General features: G+C 29.2%; 1 protein-coding gene across 6 annotated transcripts in view; it reads left to right on the top strand.

Moving 5' to 3' along the window:
* Window positions 1–23,997, top strand: part of bru1 (bruno 1) — a 618,688-nt gene that overhangs the window by 363,370 nt on the left and 231,321 nt on the right. For 5 of the 6 annotated variants that reach the window (XR_012719747.1, XM_075296969.1, XM_075296970.1 and 2 more), the window contains one exon: window positions 16,225–16,619. Coding sequence is in view for 5 of the 6 variants with exons in the window: in XM_075296969.1 (XP_075153084.1) it covers window positions 16,225–16,619 (395 nt within the window). In the remaining variant the exon portion in view is untranslated. Of the gene's footprint in view, window positions 1–919; window positions 1,621–16,224; window positions 16,620–23,997 lie in introns of those variants that run through there. The other variant, XM_075296971.1, reaches the window with a different exon arrangement.

Below are 23,997 nucleotides of genomic sequence, written 5' to 3'. Positions count from 1 at the left end.
TACAAAATGTTGGAACTTTTGATTTCTAATAAAAAAATAGTTTTCAATCTCGAGTCATTATACTTCGCTAAAAAAAGTAGTGAAAATGTTATTTTTGGATCCGGAAGTGGTCCAAATTTGACGCAGAAGCGACGAATTTAACAAGGGCTTGTCATAGGACGGATGTCCACCATTTCAACAGCCGTTGCACTGAATTTAAATCACTTTTTAGGGTGTGAACTGAATTCAGTGTTTTGGATGTTAATCAAAAAATTTTGTGATATTTTGCCAAATAAATAATTTTTATACATTTTTATGATTCTTAATGCATTCTAACATTTGTTTGAAACGTTTGACCTCAAATAATTTTAAAAATTCACAATTTTTCTAGAATGGATTTTGATTTTTTATCGACAAAAGTTGAATAATTTGTCCCATTTTATTAATTCTTACTCGGTTTTTAATCTATAAGTTTAAATTACCCATTAAAAATAGGAAAAAAGCGAGTTATAAAAAAAATTAATTAAAAGAACTTTCTTTGTAGTTAAAATAGACAACATCCTTGGGGAGGACATTTTTGGAAGTTCTTATAAAGTTAAGCCTTTAGAAGAACTTCCAAATTTTTTTGCAGGGTCCCTGATATCGACAGAATTTTATTCCTATAATTGTTACCATGACACATTCCCTGCAGCAACAAACATACCCCACCACTTCCAATAGGGTATTTCTATTGTTGTTTACCAAATTCTTTATGTTCCTCATCTATAACTAGAGTTGATCTAACGGTATTTTCGATATTCACTTAACGAAACATCATTCTCTTAATAAAGAGGAAGCATAAGACTGGCACTTCGTTAGTAACCACAAAATTTCATGGCCATTTCGTGATCGACCGTTGTCGCTGAAAGTTATAGCACGCGTATCGGAATTATTTCCCCCCCCCCCCCCCCCAAAAAAAAATTGTTTTATTCAAAACACCCCCTCCTCACACAAAGTTTTCTTATTTTGCAAATCTGCTTCCACTGCATTTGTGATATCATTACGGTAGTTAATTTTTTAATGAATTGTCTTTCAAAAGTCTTGCAAAGTGAAAAGTAGTGTGTCGGATAACAAGTGTGGGTCTCAATAAACTAAAAAAAAGCAAACTCTAAAAACTATCATAATTTTTGAAGTAATAATCCTAGACAAACTTAAAATCAAAAAAAGAAACTCTTAATCGTTGATTGTGATTTCTGCTTGAGAGTGTTAAACGTGAATTTTTTAATAACTCATATATTACGTCAAAATATATATAAAATTAAAATCTATAAGTGAACTTTATTGAATTGAATTTGAATGTTCTACGTATTTCCTGATATATTCGTATATCTTTATTTAATATATAAATAAGTTATTAGTCCTATTTAAGAAAAAGCACGTGTGTAAAATATTTATTATATTTTTTTTTTGATTTGAATTGACTGAACTGCATTATCTGTGAGTGTGTGTGAGCGAGTGAGAGAGAGACAGAGACCGAGACAATAAAAAACAAGGGAAATAAGCGTGTGTTAATCAAACCACCATGTTCAGCAGTAAATCATCTTGTTTTTTGGGCAATCGCCGCTCAATTTTCGATTTCGAGAAAAAGGATTTACTTTTGGAGTAAGTTGTCAGAAAAAATAAAACAATTCATATTATACATGTATATGGCATATACATATATTTTCATATTTATACATATATAATTTATTAAAATTTATCAATTTAGTTTAAGAAAATTCAATATTTTAAAATCTATATTTTTCAAAACAAATGCGAAAACATTTACAATAATAAAAATAAAAAAACTTTTACAAAAATAATAAAAAACTATATATGCATTTAGTAATTAAAATATTTTCAATAATTACATTTTTTTAAATATTCTAATAAAATATTAAATATATTTTAAGAGCCCTTAAAATCCCAATAACATATATTTATATATTATATTTTATTAAAATAAATAAATTTGGTTTAAGAAAATTCAATATTTTAGAATCTATATTTTTTTCAAAACAAATATAAAAAACTTTTACAAAAATAATAACAAAAAAAAACTATATATGCATTAGGTAATTAAAATATTTTCATTTGCATTAGGCAATCAAATTAATTAAATAAATTAATTAAAATATTTTCGATAATTAAAATTTTTAAATATTTAAGATATTATAATAAAATATTAAATATATTTTAAGAGCCTTTAAAATCCCAATAACTTTGGTAAAAAATTTATTATAAAACAATCCTATTAATGAAAAAACACATTTTTTCTCTTATTCGTTTTCAAATGAGCAATTCTGTTTTTGAGGTAAACGAATCGTTTCTTTTAGTGTAGGTAAAAGCAGGCATGGATACAATTTCATTACATTATGTTTTATTTGAATAAGTAATCTGTAAATGAGTTACCATCATTTCAATTAATCTGTCCCAAAAAAATTAACAAAAATAAATAAAAAAATTGATGAAAATCTTAAATAAATTTGAAAAAAAAAATATCACTAAAATAATTAACTCTCTAATGCCCCATTTTTTATTCCAGCTGTTAAAATAGTCCAGGTTTAGCACACAAATGCAAGAAAACGAAACAAGGAAACTCAATACGGTAAAATCCAGTATATGCTGCAAAGTCTCTTGTAGGGTTTTGACTAAGTTTTGTTATTGTTTTACTATATAAAGGAAAACAATTACAAAGCTTAGTCAAAATCCTACAAGAGACTTTATTTTACCGTATTGAGTTTCCATGAGTTTGAGTTTCCATGTTTCGTTTTCTTGCATTTGTGTCCTAAACATGGACTATTTTATCAGTTGGAAAAAAATGGGTCATTAGAGGGTTATTGTTTTACATAGTTTTAATGTCTTTAGATGTGTTTTACGAAAAGCTTCTCGTTTTATCGAAGACCGCCTAAAGGCGGGTTTGTGTATTAAAGGGTTAATTTATTTCATAAATTTCTTCCTCAAAATTAAAATTATTGACAAAAATTAATTGAATCAATTACATTTTTGATTGATAGTAAAATTTCTGTGATCGGTGAAATTCCAAAACACAAAAAAATACTAATTTCGTGAATGAAACCAACAAATATTTTTTCTGTGTATAGGATGGATGTATAGATGACATTGGAACACTTAACAGAGAGAAAAAAGTAAAATGATATGTGGATGTCATTTGTAAGTTTTTATTAAAAAAATTATTCATAATTCTACGAAATCAAACTCACGAAATCCATAGTATTGTGAATGAAAATAGCAATCGCGATCAATTCGAATCATTTAAATCGTGTGTTTTTCTATACTATAGATGTTAGTAGAATTGTAAAATGAAAATTTTGCCATTAGTAATATACATTTGAAAAACGTTTGAATTCAGCTCATTTTCAAAGGGTATATTTGCTCAAAAGATAGTTAAATCTCAAACTTGATAATCTCATAAAGCTAAGAGAAGAAGAGAAGAAAGACATATTCCATTAATTCGTCAAGATTTGCAATGAATTTTATGAATTTTATACTTACAATTTGACACCAAAAAATAAAATATTCTCTTCAGAATATATTTTTTTTAATATTGAATAATATTCGATTTTTCAATATGAATATTTTTTGTTAGTTTTTGTTACTGTATAAGCTTATAAGGGCAAATATCTCATAGACAAAAACGTGGTGGTATATTTTATAAAATGTCTTCTCAAGGCCACTATCAACAGCAACAACAAGCCACAATACAAAGTGATTTGTTATTGTGTTATAGAGTCTTGTGTGAGAGTACTATGATCAATGATAATCTCTTGACTACCATATTTAAAAGAGAAAGAGATCGAAATAAATAAGAGTATTGGGCTATTAAGAACAAATACAACTAACACTTCATGACTATTTTTGTGGTATAAAGAGTAAATATAATGGTTGATAAAGCTGACACTTTTGTGCTTTTTTATACCCTCCACCATAGGATAGGGGTATATTAACTTTGTCATTCCGTTTGTAACACATCGAAATATTGCTCTAAGATCCCATAAAGTATATATATATTCTGGGTCGGGTGAAATTCTGAGTCGATTTGAGCATGTCCGTCCGTCCGTCTGTTGAAATCACGCTAACTTCCGAACGAAATAAGCTATCGACTTGAAACTTGGCACAAGTAGTTGCTATTGATGTAGGTCGGATGGTATTGCAAATGGGCCATATCGGTCCACTTTTACGTATAGCCCCCATATAAATGGACCCCCAAATTTGGCTTGCGAAGGCTCTAAGAGAAGCAAATTTCATCCCATCCGGCTGAAATTTGGTACATGGTGTAAGTATATGGTCTCTAACAACCATGCAAAAATTGGTCCACATCGGTCCATGATTATTGGTTTGCGGAGCCTCTAAGAGAAGCAAATTTCATCCGATCCGGCTGAAATTTGGTACATAGTGTTACTACATGGTCTCTAACAAACGTGCAAAAATTGGTCTACATCGGTCCATAATTATATATATCCCCCATATAAACGGACCCCCAAATTTGGCTTGCGATTGCTCTAAGAGAAGGAAATTTCATCCGATCCGGCTGAAATTTGGTACATGGTGTTAATATATGGTCTCTAACAACCATGCAAAAATTGGTCCATATCGGTCCATAATTATATATAGTCCCCATATAAACCGATTCCCAGATTTGGTTTGCGGATCCTCTAAGAGAAGCAAATTTCATCCGATCCGACTGAAATTTGGTACATGATAGTAGTATATAGTCTCTAACAACCATGCAAAAATTGGTCCATATCGGTCCATAATTATATATAGCCCCTATATAAACCGATCCCCAGATTTGAACTCCGGAGCCACTTGGACGAGCAAAATTCATCCGATCCGGTTTAAATTTGCAACGTGGTGTTAATATATGGCCGCTAATAACCATGCCAAAATTGGTATCGGTCTATAGTTTTATATACCGGATCCCCAATCACACAAAAATTGGTCCATATTGGTTCATAATCATGCTTGCCACTCGAGCATAAATAATCTAGCAAAATTTGTCCAAATTTTATTCCTATAGAAAATTTGGCAAATTTTATTTCTATAGAAAATTTTGGCAAAATTTTATTTCTGTAGAAAATGTTGTCAAAGTTTTAATTCTATAGAGAATGTTGCCAAAATTTTAAATCTTTTGAAAATTTAGTAAACATTTTATTTCTATTGAAAATTTTTTGTCCAAATTTTATGTCTATAGAAAATTTTGTTAAAATCGTATTTCTATAGAAAATGTTTTCAAAATTTTATTTTGTCAAAATTTTATTTCTATAGAAAATTTTGTCAAACTTAATTATATACGTATTTAATCGGCCATTTTAACTTTAATATATACCACGTATGGACTACGTGGTATATATTACGGTATTAGGAAGTTTTAAGATCGGCAAAAGTTAACGCAAGCCAAGTAAATCGATTGTGGATGACAGTCTTCCGTAGAAGTTTCTACGCAATCCATGGTGGAGGGTACATAAGATTCGGCCTGGCCGAACTTACGGTCGTATATACTTGTTTTACAATAGTTTAACTACGGAAATTTTTTCGGTGTATCAATGATGGAAGATGCAGGAGTAATGCGGCCGGACGAAATCTCTATTTTTTGTAAAGAAACTTACAGTGTGGCCAAACACTGTAAAATGTCGATAAATGTGTTAACGTCGTCGAAAATAATTTATAGTGTGGACAAGAATATTATCGTACGGAACGGTGCATTATACTCAAGGTGACTATGACCGATGGGAGTGAGTAGGACAATTCTTGGAGATCCTAACAAATTATTTTTATATAATCAAAGAGATAAATAATTCCCTAAAAGAAAAGCAAAAAATATTTTAAACCCTTCTAATCAGTCAACAAAAAAATATCTAATGAGACTGAGTACCTTGTGAAAAGTTCAAACTTATGTTTTTAATTTTTTTTAACGCAGTATAAAATGAAAAAAAAACGTGCTCTAATTTTGTTCAATAAATAAAAAATAAATCTCTAATCGACATTTTTTTCCCATATAAGTTGCCGTCATAAGTTGTGGACATTGTCCATAGGTATGATTAACCCTCCGATGGGTGATAAGGACCCTGTGGAAATTTTTGGCTTTTATTATTTCATATTTTATTGAAATAATAATTTTTACCTTCATACATGATAGCTTATGACTACCTATACTAACTATTACAGGAACTGATAAATCATCAAAGGGTTAAAAGAATTACTTTCTTATAAACAATGATACCCTTGAAGAAAAAAGGCATTGGAGCAAACATTATTTTTTTATGTAAAAAAATCCAAAATAATAAACTATCATGTCGTACAAAATTCACCAATTTCTTATATTCGTTAACTTTTTTCGTTGGTTACGTTTTAATAATATTTTCTGGCATATATTTCGACTTATAGATCATCGATGTGAGGAAAATCTTCTTCGTTCTTAATATACAATTCAATTTTCAAGATTTTTCCTTGTAACTCCTTTCAATTTTAACCATTATAGGATCCATTTAGTTTGCTTCCAGGATAAGTTGAGTGCAATAAGAAAATCTTTCAATACAAAAAAAAAAATAAAAGATATTCTTAAAGAACCAATATAAATAACATGGTATAATTAATTAAAAGATCAATAATAAACAAAGACGTAATGGAGATAAAAGCTTCTTGATACGCTTCTTATATATTTAATTCATTACCAATTTCTGCATACATGAAGATGGTTGAAAAAGAACTCGAATGACACTTAATTCACTACTGAATGTCTAAGAAAACGTATGCGTCTGTCTGGTGGTAAGATGAAATCTTCAAGCGCTTACCATGAACGCTCGCGTTGTTGTATTCTCGGTTATTTGGAGCATAAGGATAATAATAATGAATATGATGAGCCTTCGAGTTACTAAGGGAAATACATAATGGTCGATTTATTCGTTTTAAAACATATAAATAACGTTTGTGTTTAACATTCTTCTACACTGAGAAAAATTATTGTCGTGAGCACAATGCATTTTTGTACTTTAAAATACGTGTGCGAGTTTTGTATAAAATATAAAAAGAATTTTTCTGATATAAAGTTTTTCTCGTAGACTTATAGACAATAAACTTTCCATGATTCCCTTTTTGTCCTTTGATTTGTGAGATTTGACTAACTAAATGGAGATCTTTACATAAAAAAATTTCTATAGAACTGAAGCCAATTTGTTTTTAAAAATTGGAAATCTGTAATTCGAAGATTTTTTTGTAACTTGACTATAATGTTACGAATTATTCAGAAATAATATTGAAAAAATATTTACGTATTTTATTAAAGATTACGGATGCACAATTTACAAATTAATAAGGCAAAATTTCTTTCAAATAATGAAATTTTAATTAAAATAAGCTTTGGATCCGTTAAAGTAGCATGTCCTTGAACTAAGGAAAATTTTCCCTAAAATACAGAAAAACATTTTTGTTTTAAAGAAATCTTGTTTAAATTAACGGATAAAACTGAATTTAAGATAAAACGGAATCAATATCAAAATCTTTAAGGGAAGGTCAAAGTCTTTAGAACCAAGTACATTTTTTATACCCTCCACCATAGGCTTGGTGGTATATTAACTTTGTCATTCCGTTTGTAAAACATCGAAATATTGCTATAAGACCCCATAAAGCATATATATTCTGGGTCGTGGTGAAACTCTAGATCGATCTAAGCATGTCCGTCCGTCCGTCTGTTGAAATCACACTAACTTCCGAACGAAATAAGCTATCGACTTAAAACTTGGCATAAGTAGTTGTTATTGATATAGGTCGGATGGTATTGCAAATCGGACCACTTTTACGTGTAGCCCCGACCCCCCAGATTTGGCTTGCAGAGAATCTTGGAGAAGCAAAATTCATCCGATCCGGTTGAAATTTGTTACATGGTGTTAGTTTATGGTCTCTAACAACCATGCAAAAATTGGTCCATATCGGTCCATAATTACATATAGCCCCCATATAAACTGATCCCCAGATTTGACCTCCGGAGCTTCTTGGAGGAGCAAATTTCATCCGATACTGTTGAAATTTGGTACTTGGTATAAGTATATGGTCTCTAACAACCATGCAAAAATTGGTCCATATCGGTCCATAATTATATATAGCCCCCATATAAACCGATCCCCAGATTTGATCTCCGAAGTCTCGTGGAGGAGCAAAATTCATCTGATCCAGTTGAAATTTGGTACGTGATGTTAGTATATGGTCTCTAAAATCCATGCAAAATTTGGTCCATATAGGTCCATAATTATATATAACCCCCATATAAATCCATCCCCAGATTTGACGTCCGGAACCTCTTGAAGGAGCAAAATTCATCTGATCCGGTTGAAATTTGGCACGTGGTCTCTAACAACCATTCCAAAATTGGTCCATATCGGTCCATAATTATATATACCTCCCATATAAATCCATCCCCAGATTTGACCTCCGGAACCTCTTAGAGGAGCAAAATTCATCCGATTCGGTTGAAATTTGGTACGTGGTGTTAGTATATGGTATCTAACAACCATGCAAAAATTTGTCCATATCGGTCCAGAATTATATATAGCTCCCATATAAAACCATCCCCAGATTTGATCTCCGGCACCTCTTAGAAGAGCAAAATTCATCCGATTCGGTTGAAATTTGGTACGTGGTCTCTAACAACCATTCAAAAATTGGTCTATATTGGTCCATAATTATATTGCCCCCATATAAATCCATCCCCAGTTTTGACCTCCGGAACCTCTTACAAAAGCAAAATTCATCCGATTCGGCTGAAATTTGGTACATTGTTATATGGCTATGTACCATTTTATTTCTATAGAAAATTTTGTCAACATTTTATTTCTATAGAAAAATTTGTCAAAATTTTATTTCTATAAAAAATTTTCTTAAAATGTTATTTCTATAGAAAATTTTGTGAAAATTTTAGTACTATAGAAAGTTTTGTCAAAATTTTATTTCTATAGAAAATTGTGTCAAAATTTTATTTCTATAGAAATTTTTCTTAAAATTTTATTTCTATAGAAAATTTTGTCAAAATTTTATTTCTATAGAAAATTTTGTCAAAATTTTATTTCTATCGAAAATTGTGTCAAAGTTTTATTCTATAGAAAATTTTGTCAAAATTTTATTTCCATAGAAAATTTTGTCAAAATTTTATTTCTATCGAAAATTGTGTCAAAGTTTTATTTGTATAGAAAATTTTGTCAAAATTTTATTTCTATAGAAAATTTTCTTAAAATTTATTTCTATAGAAAATTTTGTGAAAATTGTATTACTACAGAAAATTGTGTCAAAATTTTATTTCTATAGAAAATTGTGTCATAATTTTATTTCTATAGAAAATTTTGTCAGAATTTTATTTCTATAGAAAAATTTGTCAGAATTTTATTGGTATAGAAAATTTTATTTCTATTGAAAATTTTGTGAAAATTTATTACTATAGAAGGTTTTGTCAAAATTTTATTTCTATAGAAAATTTTGTCAAAATTTTATTTCTATAGAAAATTTTGTCAATATTTTATTTTTATAGAAAATTTTGTCAAAATTTTATTTCTATAGAAAATGTTGTCAAAATTTTATTTCTACAGAAAATTTTATCAAAATTGTATTTCTATAGAAAATTTTGTCAAAATTTTATTTCTATAGAAAATGTTGTCAAAATTTTATTTCAACAGAAATTTTTGTGAAAATTGTATTACTATAGAAAATTGTGTCAAAATTTTATATCTATAGAAAATTGTGTCAAAGTTTTATTTCTATAGAAAATTTTGTCAGAATTTTATTTTTATAGAAAAATTTGTCAGAATTTTATTTGTATAGAAAATTTATTACTATAGAAAGTTTTGTCAAAATTTTATTTCTATAGAAAATTGTGTCATAATTTTATTGCTATACAAAGCTTTGTCAAAATTTTATTTCTATAGAAAATTTTTTTTAAATTTTATTTCTATAGAAAATTTTGTCAGAATTTTATTTCTATAGAAAATTTTGTGAACATTTTATTACTGTAGAATGTTTTGTCAAAATTTTATTTCTACAGAAAATTTTGTCAAAAATTTATTTCTATAGAAAAATTTGTCAACATTTTATTTTTATAGAAAAATTTGTCAAAATTTTATTTCTATAGAAAATTTTGTCAAAATTTTATTTCTATAGAAAATTTACAATTTAGAAGACGGTGTTAAGAAGTTTTAAGATACTTTGCCATCGGCAAGTGTTACCGTGTGGAAAGTGTGGGAAGTTCTTCCCAAGTCATTAGTCCAAAAATGTAGTTCTAGAGATGGACATAGTTTTTACTTCCGCTGTTTTACACAATTTTTCAAATACTTTAAATTAAAAATTTTAAATTTGAACACAGTAAAGAAAATTAATATAATGTTAATTTCCAAAAAATATTTTTAAAGTGTGCCGATCCATTTCTCGGTAGACGTGGAATTTGCGACTAAATATTTGCTATTATTATTCAAAACGTCTATATGTAGACATACCCAGCAAAAACTGAGTAAGCACTAGTGATTCTTTCAGTAATACCGGTAATCAAAAAGTTACTACTTGCAGTATTACCTGGGATGTAAAAATAATAACTTACCTGTGTAGGCAAAAAGTTATTCTTTCTTTTAATACAGGTAATCAAAATCATATCTTGAGGTCCGGGTTCGGCTCTAGAGTGGGCACCGTTATTAGTAGCGATAAGTAATGCCAAATTATATTTCAGAAAAAATTGTCAATAAATATACCTTTGTTTTCTAAACTTGTATAGTACATAATTTGTATTACAAAATAACATCTTTGAATATATCCATGTCGTGGAGCGTGGTATAGTGTGTTGGATTACAAAACAACAGGGGTGAGTTCGCACTTTTTAGGTATCTTTATGGTAAAGATATTATTTTTGGAGAGCTGATATGCTTGCGAAGAAGTAATTATTTTTCGACTGCTGGTATGCTTGCACGGAAGTACTTTCCTCCAATGTCATGCCCGTGTAAAAGTATTACTACTGATATATGTACGAGGAAGTTGTTACCAATTTGGCGCAGGCGTACTTGTACTCATACCTGGTAATAGGAGTTTTTGCTGGGTAAAAGTCGAAAAGATTTTTTTTTGGTTTTTTCTTATTTTTTAAAACGATATCCGAAATACTGAAATAAAATCTCATCTGAAGAACTAATGCGAAAGCAATGTAGCGGATGTTTAAAAAGATGACTTTGAGCCTATGACAAACTCGTGTAAAGTTCGTTGCTTCTGTGCCAATTTTGCACTACTTCCGGATCCCAAAAGAACATTTTCATTGCTTTTTTGTTGATTGTTCATTTAAGATTTGTCCTACTATAAAGTGCCCAAAAATTAAATTTAAATGAGAACCGTGTTTTAAAAGTATGCTTACTGCTATTCTCCGTTTCTTTGGTCAGAATCATTTGATGGAAAACTGAAACCTTGGTATCCGTCAAGTTTTTTTTTTCAGTATACATATCACAAACAAATAAGAGAATGAATATACCCTATAATATCCAAAAGAAGCCATGTCCAATCCATTTGAGAGCTGGACAACGTAAATGTTACCTTATTTAACATGAAATCCTTGTTAAGAAAATTGAAAAAAGAAAAATAATAAATTGAAAGGAAATGATAACTTAAATATTGATGAATTTTTCATTTTCATTTCAATGCAATTGGAATTGGCAATGTGTAAATTAATGCAGCGTTTCTATATATTTTCATTTTCATTTAAAAGTCATTCATTCAATACACCAATCAAATTCAACTGTCTGTCAGTCATTATTCAGTGAGTCCTTTACTCTGCTTTTCCATACAAATGATAATTTTCCATACAAAAGGATATGGGTATGTTTGTTAGTGTTGCCATTAAATTCTATATATATATGAGAGACAATGGGAGGGAAAATGTCGATACATTGATCCATTAATTGATAAATCATAGATAAATCATATGGACAGAAAAATCACAAACGTCGATTATAATATTTCTTAAGCATCTATGAATCCAAAATAAATGACATTAAAATTATAATGTTACAAAGAAATATTAAAAAAAAAAAAACAATATTACCCACCACTGTGTCTTGTACCTTCACAAATGATTATTAACATACATATATGGATATGTAATCTTCGTTTACAGGAGTAATATTACTCTTTCTTCGTACTTCCATCAATGTCAGTTCTATATATAAAATGGCAAAACGAGTGAAATATAAAAATTGACAGGGTTTAATAGCAATTTACTTTTACACTCTTCTCTGCGTGTCTCTCTCTCTCTCTTTCCACTCTTTTCAACAAACCAGAGTGACAACATTGTTGTTTAACATTGATACAGTAGCATCTGAATTTATATGGATTCTTTTGCAATATAGGATGGCAAAAACAGGAAGGATAAAATTAAAGTGTAAATGGAATCATTCCAAATAACATGTAGTATGGGCGTAGTTGCCTCACTCCCCGATACTACCAAGATACATTATTGTTTTCACCTTGTGTAATGAAAGTCAAAGACAGGGTTGGCAGTTTGGTCCATTCGGACCAATTTTGGCCCAAAAAGTTATTAATTTTTAAATTTTGTCCGATGATCGGATAAATGTAATTTGGTTGATTTAGGTCAATTTTCATCAAAATTTTCTGTAAAGGTGGGTATTAAGTTTGAGTATAGCCGCTAAAATCGCTAAAGTGAAAATCAGTAAAAAAAGGCATAACATTAGACATATTTGTTGCAAATTTTATTATAACTTGATGGGGAATAGCCCAAAGCAAATATTCACAAAGTTTGTATTCCTTAAAGTGGATTAATTAAGAAAAGTAATCGTGAAAAATGAAGATTTTAGCGGCTAAACTCGAACTTAATAACCACCTTAAAACTAAACTTTTGAGAACAATTTCTATAGATATGATGTTTTAACAAAATTTTCTATAGAAATGAAATTTTGACAAATTTCCTGTAGAAATGAAATTTTGACAAAATTTTCTATAGAAATAAAATGTTCACATTTTCTACAGAAATATTATTTTGACAAATTTTTTACAAAATTTCCTATAGAAATAATATTTTGAAAAAATTTTCTTAGAAATAATTTTTTTACAAAATTTCCTATAGAAATAAAATTTTGACAATATTTCCCATAGAAATGAAAATTTGACAAAATTTTCTACTGAAATGAAATTTTGACACTATTTCTTATAGAAATAAAATTTTGTCAAAATTTTCTATAGAAATAAAATTTTGTTAAAATTTCCTATTGAAATAAAATTTTTACAAAATTTTCGCAAAAATAAATGTTTTACAAAATTTTCTGCAGAAATAAAATTTTGACCAAATTTTCTTATAGATAAAATTTTGACCAAATCTTCTTATAAATAAAATTTTGACCAAATTTTCTTATAAATAAATTTTTGACAAAATTTTCTATAGAAATACAATTTTGAAAATACAAAACAAATTTTTTTGCTTAATTTTGGAAAATTTTGGTTAATATTAAAAAAAAGGAAATATTTAATATTTAATAATATTATAATATTAAAATAAATTATTAATATTATAATAAATATTTAAGAAAAGTTATTAGAAATAATTATGTTTTTTTCGTTTGGTAAAGAAAATTTCGTAGTTTGAATTAAAAAATTGGAATTTAATACTGAAAAAATGTCTTTAGTGCCATATGAATTTTCTATAGAAATAAAATTTTCACATTTTCTACAGAAATAATATTTTGACAAATTTTTTACAAAATTTCCTATAGAAATAATATTTTGAAAAATTTTCTTAGAAATAACTTTTTTACAAAATTTCCTATAGAAATAAAATTTTGACAATATTTCCTACAGAAATGAAAATTTGACAAAATTTCCTATAGAAATGAATATTTTACAAAATTTCCTATAGAAATGAAATTTTGACAAAATTTTCTATAGAAATAAAATTTTGTCAAAATTTTCTATCGAAATAAAATTTTGTCAAAATTTTCTATAGAAATAAAATTTTGACAAATTTTCTATAGAAATAAAATTTGACAAAATTTTCTAGAGAAATGAAATTTTGACACTATTTCTTATAGAAATAAACGTTTGGCAATTTTTCTATAGAAATAAAATTTTGACAAATTTTCTATAGAAATAAAATTCTGACAAAATTTTCTATAGAAATAAAATTTTCACAAACTTTTCTTAGAAATCAAATTTAGACAAAATTTCCTATAGATATGAAATTTTTACAAAATTTTCTATAGAAATTAAATTTTGACAAATTTCCTGTGAAAATGAAATTTTGACAAAGTTTTCTATAGAAATAAAATTTTCACATTTTCTATAGAAATACTATTTTGACAAAATTTTCTTAGAAATAATTTTTTTACAAAATTTCCTATAGAAATAAAATTTTGAAAAAATTTTCTTTAGAAATACATTTTTGATAGGGTTTTCTATAGAAATAAGATTCTTTCAAAATTTCCTATAGAAATTAAATTTTGACAATATATCCTATAGAAACAAAATTTTGACAATATTTCCTATAGAAATAAAAATTTGACAAAATTTCCTATAGAAATGAAATTTTGACAAAATTTTCTATTGAAATGAAATTTTGTCAAAATTTTCTATAGAAATAAAATTTTGTCAAAATTTTCTATAGAAATAAAATTTTGTAAAAATTTTCTATAGAAATAAATTTTTGTCAAAATTTCCTATAGAAATAAAATTTTGAAAATACAAAATTTTTTTTTGGTTAATTTTGGAAAATTTTGTTTAATATTTATAAAACAAAAAAGTAAATATTTTTTCGACAAATTTAAGAAAAGTTATTAGAAATAATTATGTTTTTTCATTTGGTAAAGAAAATTTCGTAGTTTGAATTAAAAAATTGGAATTTAGTACTGAAAAAATGTCTCTAGTGCCATACGAAGTTCAAGATTGGCGCATTTGTTGTAAAATTTACAAAATATTACGAAATTTTGAACTATTTGGTTTATTTTTTTAAATTATTGTTTAAACATTTTATAAAATAGATTTGTCTAGTTTTAGATTATTTTTGTTTTTATTAAAATGAAGAATTTGATAAATGGTAATTAAAAATCCAAAAATTTTATAAAATTTTCATTATATTGACAGCACAATGGAAATCTCAATAAATGGAATACAATTTAGTAACATTTTCTTATAGTTAATTTTTCAAGATAGTTAATTTTTCTCATAAAACAGTTTTTTTGTTTCTGTGCATATATGAAATTTAATACCGATTACCATTGCACGCACAGAAAAACCATGTTTGGACATGGTTGTCGCATCCATTTAATGTTTATCTAGAGCATGTAATTGCCGCGAAAACCATGTATTTTGTCTTTGTAAAAATAGTTTTCGAGCGGAGAAAAATGTATGGTGGCAGTAAGCATTTGAATGGTTCTCAAATACCGCAAACATGTTCTATCATTTAAATGATAGAATTTGAGACCATTAAATGGTCGGGAAAATCATGTACCTGACCATTCAATTTTTTTTACTGTTTTATAGGGGAAAAAAGTATTTTTATAGGTTAAGTATAGATATGTCTAGAACCATTACATGGCCATAAAGACCATTTACATTTTTTTTCGTGACCATTTAATTTTTCAACTTTTTTGCAGCGAAAAGAATTTTATAAAAACATTGAGCAGGTACACACGATTTTCATTGTGCGCGCAGCCGTGTGTTGATTGTTTCTTGGAATGGACGGAGAATACGGATTTACTGTGTTTTGTGTGTTAATTTATTTATTCATAAGTGACACGTGGTTTTATGTGACCATGTTCTTTTAACTAGAAGAAAAACATTTTGAATGAATACCATAACATTTTAAATCGTGATCATTGTTTTTTCATTCAAACAAAATTCTTTTTATCAATATAAAAACATTTTAGATGAGGACAATTATATTTTTCTTAGAACCATGTCCACTGAGCCAACATGGTTGCAGGTTAAAATGTTACATGGTCGCCGCAAAAATAGCTCCTATCATATTATTTTGCTCTTCGAATATGATTGTGACAATCATGTTTCTTCTCTGCGTGTGCCAATCCCATTTCTGATATTACTGCCAAATGAGATGTATTTCTGTTGCATTCTCCTAAACTTATTGTAAACTAAAACCCTAACACACCTTTTCTATGTTTTTGATCTTTCGCTAAATCGTTCTGTCACTCTAACTCTCTATTTCTCTTTGTTCTCTTTATTCTCTTATAGTGCATTTGGTATGAGTGATAAAAGTAGTACAACCAACAGCCTACCGAATAGTCCAATTCACAACAACAATAATAATTCGTCGTTGTTGAATAAGAACAATCCTGTATCGAATCTTTGCACCAACAACAATCATGCGAATGCCATCAATAATAACAACAACAATACATGCAGTACAAATCGTAATCTGATGACACTGGATGGTAATGAATCGTGCTTTCGCATGGACACCGATACACCATTCCTACGGGAAGAGCCCGATCCAGACAATATTAAAATGTTTGTTGGCCAGGTGCCAAAGTCCATGGATGAGGCTCAATTGCGTGCCATGTTCGAGGAATACGGACCTGTTCATTCAATAAATGTATTGCGCGACAAAGCCACCGGAATCAGTAAAGGTAAGTGAAGTGTAATGTGAGTTTGTTTTTTTTTTGTTTGCATTTTTATCCGTCACTGTTATGTTGTGTCAATGCTAGGACAACAAAATCCTGACCATTTCATGTTGTATTTATTTATTGTGTCCTATACCATTCATTCAAGAGTTTTCACTTTTGTGTACCATTGCCATGAACCTTGCCATGATTTTACCTATACTAAGGTGTACGTGGATGAGGGGTTGGATGATAATGGTGGCATCTTGCCAATGCTGAAGTGATGATAATTTATTGTTTTCCTCCTGAGTTTTTGTTTAATAATCATTTATAAAAATAAATTGTTTTTGCCCCCATCCATCTCTGCACAGCAGGGCTCATGTGCAAATATCAAATGCCTCAATGCATAAGGGCATCACAACTCAGACATTTGAATAAATAACGGTATCACTTAACAACGACAACAACAACTACAACAAAAAAAAATTGGAAAGCAGTGGAAATGAGAATATGGGCATTGCTTAAATCAATGGGTGATGTTCAATTAAAAATTGTGTGCATTTTAAAGAAGCGTTAAAAATAATAATAGTGAAGCTTTAAATTGAAATCCTAAAATTAAATAAAAAAATTTTGCAGTTTTACAAAAAGAACAAGAGGGAATGCTGTTAGTTTTTATCGATATTATTCTGACATTATACGAGTAATCAGACTATTATGTAGAAACTTTAAATAAATAAATCTAAATAAATAACATGAGATAAACTAACGGGATAGAAGGACATTATAAAATAGAATAAATAAAATTAAAACAAGTATATACAGCAGTAAGTTCGGCCGGGCCGAATCTTAAATACCCACCACCATGAACCAAATATTAGGGTTTCCTTTGAAATTTCAGGAGGGCTTAAGGACTGGAGGACACTTCCCGAAGATAAATTTAAAGATTTAACCTATGAGGACTATATCAGATTCTGGATTTATAAGAACCATTTTTGTTTGAGTTTTAGAGGAATCATTAACATCTCTTGTAAGTGTGCAAGAAAATTATAAAATAAAGTCTTGATTTGAAATCTTAAATCTGTAGAAGTAAAATCTGGAAATTTTACATTGAGTTTCAAGCAATTTTCATGATCAGTGCGCCTTCTACACCCTCAAGAAGTGAAGTCGGTCTATATGGAAGCATTACCAAATGGACCGATAAAAACTTAATCCGATACACGTTTTTGTGAGTCTAAAATACCAGAATATTTACAATTTCAGGCAAATCAGATAAAAACTACGGTTTCCAGAATCCGAAGGAGTTAAATCGGGAGATCGTTCTTATGTGGGCTATACTAAAATATGGACCGATACTCACCGTTTTCGGCACACCTCTTTATGACCCGAAAATACCTCTAGATTTCCAATTTCAGGCAAATAGGATAAAAACTTCGGATTCTAGAAGCCCAAGAAGTAAAATCGGGAAATCGGTCTATATGGGGGCTATACCAAAATATAGACCGATACTCACCATTTTCGACACACCTCTTTATGGTCCTAAAATACCTCTAGATTTCCAATTTCAGACAAATTGGATAAAAACTATGGTTTCTATAAGCCCAAGACCCCAAATCGGGAGGTCGTTTTATATGGGGACCATACCAAAACATGGACCGATACTCAAAATTTTTGGCACACGTATTTGTGGTCCTACAATACCTCTAGATTTCCAATTTCAGGTAAATTGAGTAAAAACTGCGGTTCTATAAGCCCAAGAAGTAAAATCGGGAGATCGGTCTATATGGGGGCTATACCAAAACATGGACCGATACTCGCAATTTTTAGCACACGTATTTGTGGTCCTATAATACCTCTAGATTTCCAATTTCAGGTAAATTGAATAAAAACTGCGGTTTCTATAAGCCCAAGAAGTAAAATCGGGAGATCGGTCTATATGGGGGCTATACCAAAACATGGACCGATACTCACCATTTTTGGCAGACCTCTTTATGGTCATAAAATACCTCTAGATTTCAAATTTCAGGCAAATTGGATAAAAACTACGATTTCTATAAGCCCAAGACCGCAAATCGGGAGGTCGGTTTATATGGGGACTATATCAAAACCTGGACCGATATAACCCATCTTCGAACTTGACCTGCCTGCAGACAAAAGACGAGTTTGTGCAAAATTTCAGCACGATTGCTTCATTATTGAAGACTGTAGCGTGATTACAACAGACAGACAGACAGACAGACAGACAGACAGACAGACGGACAGACGGACATCGTTATATCGTCTTAGAATTTCTCCCTGATCAAGAATATATATACTTTATATAGTCGGAAATCGATATTTCGATGTGTTACAAACGGAATGACAAACTTATTATACCCCCGTCACCATTTTATGGTGGTGGGTATAAAAATAAACAAGTATATACGGCCGTAAGTTCGGCCAGGCCGAATCTTATGTACCCACCACCATGGATTGGGTAGAAACTTCTTCTAAAGACGGTCATCCACAATTGAATTACTTGGGTTGCGGCCGATGGCAAGGCATCTTAAAACTCCTCAACATCATCTTATAAATTGTAAGCTAGTCCATGCTGGATATATAGTAGACAAAAGAAAAGTCGATTAAATACGTATATATTCAGTTCTCGACCGGTATATATAGGCAAGAAATAATTACGAACCGATATGAACTTTTGTGCGGTAATTATAGAGCCAGAATAGAAGTATGGGGGTCGCTTTATATAGAGGCAATATACAATTATAAACAAGTAAAATGACAGATTTTTTACTGTTTGGTAAATTGGTAGAATTTTTGATGTTTTGGAAGATTTTTGCAAAATATTCCTCTCCAACTACACACAAAAAATTTTTTTTCTGAATCAATCACGAAATTAATTGATCCAATTAATTTTTTAATTGAAATGTCTTCAATCACAGAAATGATAGTATCAATTAAAAAATTAATTGACAGTCAATTAAAAAATTAATTGATCCAATTAAAAAATTAATTGATACTATTAATTTGTGTGATTGATTTTTATTTCAATTATAAAATTTGTTGATTCAATTAAATTTTTAATTGAATATTTTTTAAAACTCAATTAAGATTTTAATTGGAAAAATGTTCGTGAAATTTTTTTCTGTGTATGAAATGCTTCATAAGTTTTATACAGAAATAAAATTCTGACAAAATTTTCTATAGAAATAAAATTTTGACAAACTTTTCTATAGAAATACAATTTTGGCTAAATTTTCTATAGAAATAAAATTATATTTTGGCAAAATAAAATTTTGACAAAATTTTCGATAGAAATAAAATTTTGACAAAATTTTGTATGGAAATTATATTTTGACAAAATTTCCTAAAGACATAAAATGTTGACAAAATTTTCTATAGAAATAAAATTTTGACAAAATTATCTATAGAAATAAAATTTTGACAAAATTTTCTATAGAAATAAAATTTTAATAAAATTTTCTATAGAAATAAAATTTTGACAAAATTTTGTATGGAAATTATATTTTGACAAAATTTCCTAAAGACATAAAATGTTGACAAAATTTTCTCTAGAAATTAAATTTTGACAAAATTTTCTATAGAAATAAAATTGTGACAAAATTTTCTATAGAAATAAAATTTTAATAAAATTTTCTATAGAAATAAAATTTTGACAAAATTTTCTATAGAAATAAAATTTTGACAACATTTTGTATGGAAATTATATTTTGACAAAATTTCCTAAAGACATAAAATGTTGACAAAATTTTCTATAGAAATAAAATTTTGACAAAATTATCTATAGAAATAAAATTTTGACAAAATTTTCTATAGAAATAAAATTTTAATAAAATTTTCTATAGAAATAAAATTTTTAAAAATTTTGTATGGAAATAATATTTTGACAAAATTTCCTAAAGACATAAAATTTTGACAAAATTTTCTATAGAAATAAAATTTTGACAAAATTTTCTATAGAAATAAAATTGTTACAAAATTTTCTATAGAAATAAAATTTTAATAAAATTTTCTATAGAAATAAAATTTTGACAAAATTTTCTATAGAAATAAAATTTTGACAAACTTTTCTATAGAAATACAATTTTGGCTAAATTTTCTATAGAAATAAAATTATATTTTGGCAAAATAAAATTTTGACAAAATTTTCGATAGAAATAAAATTGTGACAAAATTTTCTATAGAAATAAAATTTTAATAAAATTTTCTATAGAAATAAAATTTTGACAAAATTTTCTATAGAAATAAAATTTTGACAAAATTTTCTATAGAAATAAAATTTTGGCAAAATTTTCTACAGAAATAAAATTCTGACAAAATTTTCTATGGTAATAAAATGTTGGTAGATTTTGCTCCTTCAAGAGGCTCCGGAGGTCAAATCTGGGGATCGGTTTATATGGGGTCTATATTTATAATTATGAACCGATATGGACCAATTTTTGCATGGTTGTTAAAGAACATATACCAACACCACGTACCAAATTTCAGCCGGATCGGATGAAATTTGCTTCTCTTAGAGGATCCGCAAACCAAATCTGGGGATCGGTTTATATGGGGGCTATATATAATTATGGACCGATGTGGACCAATTCAGGCATGGTTGTCAGAGACCATTTACTAACACCACGTACCAAATTTCAGCCGAATCGGATGAATTTTTCCCATCCATAAGGCTCCGAAGGACAAATCTGGGGATCGGTTTATATGAGGGCTATATATAATTATGGACCGATGTCGACCAATTTTTGCATGGTTGTTAAAGAACATATACCCACACCATGTACCAAATTTCAACCGGATCGGATGAAGTTTGCTCCTCCAAAGGCTCCGGAGATCAAATCTGGGGATCGGTTTATATATAATTATGGACCCATGTGGACCAATTCAGGCATGGTGTTTAGAGATCATATACTAACACCACGTACCAAAATTCAACCGGATCGGATGAAATTTGCTTCCCTTAGGGGTTCCGCAAGCCAAATCTGGGGATCGGTTTATATGGGGGCCATATATAATTATGCACCGATGTCGCCCAATTTTCGCATGGTTGTTAAAGAACATATACCAACACCACGTACCAAAATTCAACCGGGTCGGATGAAATTTGCTTCCCTTAGAGGCTCCGCAATCCAAATCTGGGGATCGGTTTATATGGTGGCTATATATAATTATGGGCCGATGTCGACCAATTTTTTCATGGTTGTTAGAGACGATATATTAATACAATGTACCAAATTTCAGCCGGATAGGATGAAATTTGCTGCTCTTAGGGGATCCGCAAACCAAATCTGGGGATCGGTTTATATGGGGGCTATATATAATAATGGACCGATGTGGACCAATTCAGGCATGGTGTTTAGAGATCATATACTATCCGCAAGCCAAATCTGGGGATCGGTTTATATGGGGCTATATATAATTATGGACTGATGTAGACAAATTTTTGCATGGTTGTTAGAGACCATATACCAACACCATGTACCAAATGTCAGAAAATGCACTCCCAATGATGTTCTTTATTTTAACTACACAGGAAATTCTTTTGATTAAATTTTTTATAACTTGGTTTTTTCATACTTTTAATGGATAATTTTAACTTTTTTGTTTCAAATAGGTTAAAAACAAAGAAAGAATTCATAAAATGGTACAAATCATTTAAATTTTGTCGACAAAAATGCTAAATCCAATTTGAAAAAATTGTGCATTTTTTAAAATATTTGAGGTCAAACGTTTCTGACAAGCGTTAGAATCCATTAAAAATTATAAAAAATTACAAAAATTATTTATTTAACAAAATATCACAGAATTTTTTAATTTACATCTAAAACATTGAATTCGGATCACACTTAAAGAAGTGATGCAAATTCAGTGCAACGGCTGTTGAAATGCAGGACTTCCATCCTATGACAAGATCATGTTAAAATCATCGCTTCTGCGCCACTTCCGGATCCAAAAAGAACATTTTCATTACTTTTTTGGCGATGCTTTTTTTGCTGGGATGTAAAAGTGAACCAATATGGCCCATTTGCAATAGCATCCGACCTACATAAATAACAACTACTTGTGCCAAGTCGATAGCTTGTTTCGTTCCGAAGTTAGCGTGATTTCAACAGACGGGCGGACGGACGGACATGGTTAGATCGACTCAGAATTTCACCACGACCCAGAATATATATATACTTTATGGAGTCTTAGATCAATATTTCAATGTGTTACAAACGCAATGACAAAGTTAATATACCCCCCATCCTATGGTGGAGGGTATAAAAATATAATAATAATATTTAAATTAAAACTACATTTAATAAGAAGAAATAAAACAAAGTAAAATAAATTAAATAATAAATTAAATAAATATAAAATTAAAATAAAACCAGTAAGGAAAGTCTAAAGTCGGGCGGGGCCGACTATATTATACCCTGCACCACTTTGTAGATCTAAATTTTCGATACCATATCACAACCGTCAAATGTGTTGTGGGCTATATATAAAGGTTTGTCCCAAATACATACATTTAAATATCACTCGATCTGGACAGAATTTGATAGACTTCTACAAATCTATAGACTCAAAATTTAAGTCGGCTAATGCACTAGGGTGGAACACAATATTAGTAAAAAAAAATATGTGAAACATTTAAATCTGAAGCAATTTTAAGGAAACTTCGCAAAAGTTTATTTATGATTTATCGCTCGACATATATGTATTAGAAGTTTAGGAAAATTAGAGTCATTTTTACAACTTTTGGACTAAGCAGTGGCGATTTTACAAGGAAAATGTTGGTATTTTGACCATTTTTGTCGAAATCAGAAAAACATATATATGGGAGCTATATCTAAATCTGAACCGATTTCAACCAAATTTGGCACGCATAGCTACAATGCTAATTCTACTCCCTGTGCAAAATTTCAACTAAATCGGAGTTAAAAATTGGCCTCTGTGGTCATATGAGTGTAAATCGGGCGAAAGCTTTATATGGGAGATATATCCAAATCTGAACCGATTTCAAGCAAATTTGGCACGCATAGTTACAACGCTAATTCTACTCCCTATGCAAAATTTCAACTAAATCGGAGCAAAAAATTGGCCTCTGTGGGCAAATGAGTGTAAATCGGGCGAAAGCTATATATGGGAGCTATATCTAAATCTGAACCGATTTTGCTGATATTTTGCAAGTTTTTCGAGACTCATAAAATATTCGGATGTACGGAATTTGAGGAAGATCGGTTGATATACACGCCAATTATGACCAGATCGGTGAAAAATATATATGGCAGCTATATCTAAATCTGAACCGATTTTTTCCAAAATCAATAGGGATCGTCTTTGAGCCGAAACAGGACCATATACCAAATTTTATGACAATCGGACTAAAACTGCGAGCTGTACTTTG

The sequence above is a fragment of the Haematobia irritans genome, chromosome 2, assembly GCF_050003625.1.
Source record: "Haematobia irritans isolate KBUSLIRL chromosome 2, ASM5000362v1, whole genome shotgun sequence".
NCBI lineage: Eukaryota > Metazoa > Arthropoda > Insecta > Diptera > Muscidae > Haematobia > Haematobia irritans.
Note: the sequence above shows the minus strand (reverse complement) of the source record. Positions and strands in the feature narration are given on the sequence as shown.